Source organism: Marmota flaviventris, chromosome 8 (assembly GCF_047511675.1).
Source record: "Marmota flaviventris isolate mMarFla1 chromosome 8, mMarFla1.hap1, whole genome shotgun sequence".
NCBI lineage: Eukaryota > Metazoa > Chordata > Mammalia > Rodentia > Sciuridae > Marmota > Marmota flaviventris.
In genome coordinates this window covers 51586015-51592264 of record NC_092505.1, presented here as the reverse complement: position 1 = coordinate 51592264, position 6250 = coordinate 51586015, and the positions used below count along the sequence as shown (strand labels likewise).

At 49.8% G+C, this 6250-nt stretch overlaps 1 protein-coding gene across 2 annotated transcripts in view; it reads right to left on the bottom strand.

Annotated features, from left to right (window-relative positions):
* Positions 1 to 3953: 3953 nt before the first annotated feature.
* The window catches only part of Bdh1 (3-hydroxybutyrate dehydrogenase 1), a 39440-nt gene continuing 37143 nt past the window's right edge, over positions 3954 to 6250 (bottom strand). For both annotated transcript variants that reach the window (XM_027935987.2, XM_027935986.2), the window contains exon 7: positions 3954 to 6141. In XM_027935987.2, coding sequence (XP_027791788.2) covers positions 5672 to 6141 — 470 coding nt within the window. In that variant the 3' untranslated portion in view covers positions 3954 to 5671. The remainder of the gene's footprint in view (positions 6142 to 6250) is intronic.

Here is a 6250-nt window from a genome sequence, read left to right as displayed (position 1 = left end):
CTGACAGCTCTGTAGATGGGGAGGCAGGTGGTCCCCAGCTCAGTCCTGGGAGTGCTTCTTTCCCCTGCTGTTCCCACTCTCAGGTCCTCCATCAGGGTTGAGGCCACTGGGCAATCCCACAGATGCTGCCGACACTTGTGCCTTGAGAGACAGGAAAGTCTGGGCCTCTCTCTCTCTCTCTCTCTCTCTCTCTCTCTCTCTCTCTCTCTCTTTAATATGTTTAGTTGTAGATGGACACAGTACCTTTATTTTGTTTATTTTTTTATGTGGTGCTGGGGACTGAACCCAGTGCCTCACACGTGCTAGGCAAGCACACTAACCACAGAGCTACAACTCCAGCCCTGGGCCTCTCTTTCACAGGACTCTCTGCAATGCTGAGTAGTAGGAGGGAGTTGTTCTTCATCCTCTCACCCCAATGCTCTTTCACCGAGCTGAGTCTGACCCAGCACTTGGGGAGACCGAGGCAACCCAGGGGTACTGGAAGGGGTCTATGTTAGTCAGCTCTGCTTTGCTATGATCAGAGTAACTGACAAGAACAATTCAGAGGAGGAAAAGTTTATTTGGGCTCATGCTTCAGAGGTTTAGTCCATGGTACGCTGACTCCATTGCTCTGGGCCCAAGTGAGGCAAATGTCGTGACAGAAGGACATGGTGGAGGAACACCAGCTCATGCTCTGCTCATGATGGCCAGGAAGCAGAGGGAGGGGCCACAGGGAAGTTGAATCCTTCTAAGGCAGCCTCTAGAGACCTACCTCCTCCAACCATGCTTCACACTGCCTACAGTCACCACCCAATCAGTCCACTCAAACTAGAATGAACTGATTAGGTTTCAGCTCTCATAATTCAATCATTTCACCTCTGAACAGGAACTTTTGGGGGATACCTCATATCCAAACCATTACTGGGGCCCTAGAGATAGAAGCCAAAAGGACAGGTTTATGTCTTGGTTTTCCCTTTTTCTGGCTCTGTAATCTCAGGTAAATCATTTCATCTTCCTGAGGCTCAGTTTCCTTATCTGTAAAATAGGAATAATGATCCTGCCTAAATCCTAAACTACTTATAATGGAATGAAAGATTTGTGCCAATGCATCCACTTAATTGGTTACATGCATGTGAGGAGTTGTCAGCATTAAAACCTGTCTCAAAGGTCTTGGCTGCTAAGGGGACAAGAACATCCTGTATCATCAAGAACACAGGAGGAGGGTGGGATAACTATAGCTGATATCTTCTGTTTGGGTAGTGGGGTGTATGGAAAGCTTGTCAAATAAGGTTCTTGAGCATGATAGTCATTTCCAAATATCCAGAGAGCTATTTGAGAAGATTTACATTGTTCTCTGGAGGTCTGGGTTAGAGCCAGGTGTCAAAGGGGTTAAGTTAGTTGAGTAGATCTGGCCTTGGTCTTTGGATACATTTTTCTGAATTAAGGAAATGCTTTCTCAGGAAGTAATGAGCCACTTGTCACTGGAGGGCCTCAAGCCCCGGGTCGCAGGCTCCTCATCCAGGAGGCTGGGAGTCGGGCTTGATGATGGCCGGGTCCCTTTGGATTCTCTGAGGTTGTGAGGGTCACAGCCACCTCTCTTATCCCTTGACCCTGGCTCCAGTCCCTAGTTCTGAGACCAACAGTTCCTCACTCTGTGCTTCTGAAATCACCATTCACAAATCATTGCTCCTGGGTGCCTGCACACACCAGAGAAGCCCTGTATGCCCTGGGCTATTTCGCCTCCATCAGCGCCCCAGAGGACTGTGCAGCTCTTTGAAAAGAACCAACCACTGCAGGTCTCAGGTTCTGCTCATGTGGCCCTTGAGCTCTTTGAGGGCAGCTCCCAGATAGGGCTTTTGGTATTCCTAGGGCTGCCTTCAGGAGCCCCTTTGAGAACAGTTTTAGCTCAGCCAAGGCAGATTGTCTTGGTGGGCTCCTCTGGCACACAGTCTCCCAGGAAGCTGCACTCAGGGCCCAAAGGGGGCAGGGAAGAAGGAGCTGGCTCGCGTGGTCGTACTCTGTGGTTGTTACTGTGCATAGGCTTAAAGATTCCTCTGTTACATAATTGAGGTATTTTTTCCCCTCCTTATTTTAGATCCTGGTACCATCTGCCTGGCTTTTCATGCATCACTAGCTCTGGGCTGGAGGTTAGACAGATCTGGCTTGGCCACGGGCTCTATCACTCCCGTTCCCTTATCTGTGAAATGAGCCTGTGATCCCACCCTGCCTGCTTGCCAGGGCACTGTGAGCATCAGGTGAGAAGAGGCAGTGAACTGACTGGGTGACGCACCCAGCACTGCACACACAAGCCTGGTTGCTATCTAGCTGCCCAAGCCTGGGAGCCTCACATGGTACCTGTACCAGACTGGGCTGTTTGAAATACAGAAAGTGAATAGACCTCACAAGTGAGGAGTCTTTGGCAGACTCTCTTCCATGGGTGGCAAAGGTGTGGCCCAGCAGCTCATGATAGGCAGGACCAGGCCAGTCTGTCACCTGCTCATACAACCTCACGTGCACTCAGTTATAAGGCACTGTCCGGAACATCTTGCAAAAAGTTCTTTTCAGCCTCTAGCCAACAGAGGAGGGTCCATGATGGCTGTAGCACAGACCCTAGGTCCCAGCAGAGGTCCTGTGTACAGGCTGAGACTAGCCTGAAGCCCCACCCCACAGCTCCAGACTTTGTCTGCAATGTCCTCTCCTCATTCCTGCACCACCAACTGAGGCTCAAAGTCACACTACAGAGGGTGGCAGACAGGACTAGCAGGGGCAAGGACCAGTAGGGGCTGCTAGGTCCTCTCTCTTCACAAGTCCTAAGGAAGAAACAATAAAATAACGAGTACTTGGTTCCTGGCTGCATCAGTCAGCCTGAGCAGTTATAACAAAATGCCAAACTAGGCCTTAAACACAAATTTATTTTCACACACTTCTGGAAAGTCTGAGAGGCTTGGAGAGAGAGTCTGTCTTCCTTTTCTTATTAGGCCCCAATTCTTCCTATTGATGGTCTTATTGGATTAGGACTCTACCCTTCCAACTTCATTTGTCCTTAACTACTTCTAAAAAGGCCTAACTCCAAATAGTCACATGTGGGGCTAGGGCTTCAACATATGAATCTGGGAGAGGAGACATGCAATTCAGTCTGGAATGTGGCACAGGGCCTAGTATAGGATAGCTGCTGACTACAGTCCTTGCTGACTAGTACCTCCTACTTCAGAGATGAGCATATTCTTCATGAGGCCCTGGCTCAGAGCTGCAAGACTCAGGGCATGGGTCCCCAGGCCTCACTGAGCAGGTGATCTTTCTAAGGCGAGGATATTGGAGATGCAGTTTCTACCAAAGGCAGGGCCTGAGGACACCATTTGTTCCCAGCAGGACTGGACAGTGAGAGCCAGTGGCATCTTGTGGAAAGTCCCCACCCCAATAAGAAGTGGTAGCCCTCTGTAGGCACACAAGCCCCGAGGTTCTAGTTACTCAGAGACCCTAACCAGCTCAGCTCTCCCAGCTGTGCATGCCACCGTGTGCAATGACGGTGAATAGCACCACTCAGAAGACTTGTTTTGACCTCGTTTTGTCCCAGCCCACTGTGATGATAGGTGAGTCACTTTCCCTCTTTGGGTCTCAGTTATGTCACTTATGAAATGGGAATAACCTGTTCTGCCCTCCCCACTTATCTCTTGTAAAGGTCAAAACTAGATCCTGCTAGGTTCTAAGCTGCCAGAAGGTGAACGGAAAACAGGAAATTTTAATTAGCACTGAGATTGGAGGGAAGGTGCTCTGGACTTTTTAATCACTGGGATACAAATTAAAAACCAGAACAGGCTGTGAGCCAACCCAGCAGTCCTGCTTATGACTGAAGACCCTGACAGACAGACGTGGCTTCTCCAGCGTTCTGTTTACTGCTGATCAGGACTCAAAGCATGTGGCCTCCCTACCTCCCTCTAGTTCCCAGGGGTGAATGCACATGTGTAACTCCAAGCATCAATCCATTTTCCTTTATTAAGCACGAAAACAAATCCTCCCAATATGTACAGTGTGATTTTGAAAGCCTCTGCTGGAGGCCAGCTTGGTGGTACAAAAAAAAAGCATCTCATTGATATGTAAATACAATGGTTATCAAGAGTCCACTCTGGGCTCTGGAGGCCCTGCCTCCCTCCTGCCCCCTAGGCCCTCTCTATCTCACCCTGCAGACAGGAGCTAAGACAGAGCATCCCTGTTGAAGACAAGGGGACAAAGGCCCACCAGGCCAGCTGAATCTGCTCTTTGTGAGCCACCCTGCCTTGGCACTCTCTGTGCCCATGGCCTGTTCCAGCTGCTAGGAGACCCCTGCTTTCTCCTGGCACCATGCTCCAGGGTCAAGCCAGGCAGCTGCTAAGAGGGCAGGAATACTGTTTCTAAAGGGGCCTTGCTTTTTTTTCCCCCAGGCAATCTCCCAGGTGGGAATCACACACCCTTTGAGAGACCTCAGGCTTGCATGGAAGTTCAGAGTTGGGGCTTAGCTGCAGAGGAATTGGGCTCCCTCTAGCGGCAGGCCTAGCTCTTCCTGGGAGAGGCGGAAATGCTAGTTTAATTTGATTTTCAAAGTTGGCACTCAGGACCTCCCAGAGGCTTGCAGTCACCTGGAAGATGGTGGTCCCTGTTTGGGTCCAAACATCCAGGTCCTGCTCAATTGTAGGGATGGTAGGCTTCAAACACAAACTTGAGAAGTATAAATATGGCCATAGCGGAAAAACAAGCCATCAATGAACATGTGTGAGTACACGTGTGTGTGTGTGTGTGTGTGTGTGTACCACACAGACAGAAAGGCACCCAGACCGCCCCTGGAAGAAGGTGCCACAGTACTGGCCTTGGCACTGATGCTCCATCTGCAACCCCAGTCAGTACCAGTCCCACTGCAGGTAAAACCAAGGTTACCAACAAACTTCCCTCAACTAAAGAGCACTTCCACACAAGTCTAGACCAAGTCCTCAAAGACAGTGGAGAAATCTCAAATGGAAATCTCCAGAATGATCCACACCCCTGCCATACAGCCTACTGTCAATCACTGGCTGCCCGCTGGTCATATAGCACCATGGATGTGCAAAGAGGTATACAGTGGGCACTTGGTATGCAAAGCTCAGGCGAAGACAGAGGTGCCAGAGGAATCCTGGATAAAGGGATCCAAAGTGGCTCCGGAATGCAAATGGGAAGGGTTTGCACATCTGTGGCAGAAAAACAAAACATGGGCCACTCCTAAGCAATAAAAGGGTTAATTCATGTGTTCTCTCAGAGCTACAGATTATTTGTACAGAAGAAAAAAAAATCTGTCCTTCTTTACTCATGAGGCAGGCTTAAGGATCAAATTTTTTTGAACTGATGTTTTTGGCTTAAAATGTAAAGGAACCTGGATTCTATTCTAGAATAAATCTGTTTTTAATATAAAGACATTTCTCCAAAAATCTTTGTATGAAATAAACTTTAGATAGATACACCATGTTTGCCCTGAGGCTTAGTTAGGGCCCCCCACCCCATCCCATTTGTGAAGGCCTGAGCTACTCACCACATTAACATGTCAGGCTGAGTTATCCCCTCTGGTTAATGCTAAAATGGGGCCTCCTAGGACATGAGATAATCCACAAGTGGTTAATCAAAAGGTGACTGTATGAGTTCCCTCCCCCATTCTCTTCCCTCCCTCTAGGGTTCCCCAAAAGGTCACTCTTCAGTGTATATAGATCCTGTCAGAGACAGCGCCAGGCAAGTGGGTCATGATCTGCATTCGCAGCCACCAATAGTAGTCCATGGGGTGGTAGCGGGTGTAGGGGGAGGTGGCCGTCAGGGCGTGTGTGACAGCATCAATGACGGAGGATGTGTCTGTGGAGCCGCTATTGCAGTAGGTCTCCATCTTGGCGATCTGCTCATCGAAGTACTTCCTGCCATAGTCCTTGCGGACAACCTCAGGCAGCTCGTCCCACATCTTCTTGGCAATGGCCTGGATGCGCTCAGGGCTATAGAGGCTGGTGGCAGCGATGAAGTTGCCAGGTTCCACCACACTGACCTTCACACCCAGCGGGTACATCTCATAGCGCAGGCAGTCAGAGAAAGCCTCCACCCCAAACTTGGTGATGCAGTATGGGGAGCGGGCGGGGTTGGCCATGCGGCCCAGCATGCTGCTGATGTTGACGACACGGCCTAGAGAGAAAGACAGCAAACACCTGCTCAGGTGGCACTGCCCTGCGATGCAGAGGCCTGACTGGAATTGCTTCTGAACCACCCAGGGTCAGGGGACCTTTTCTTTTGG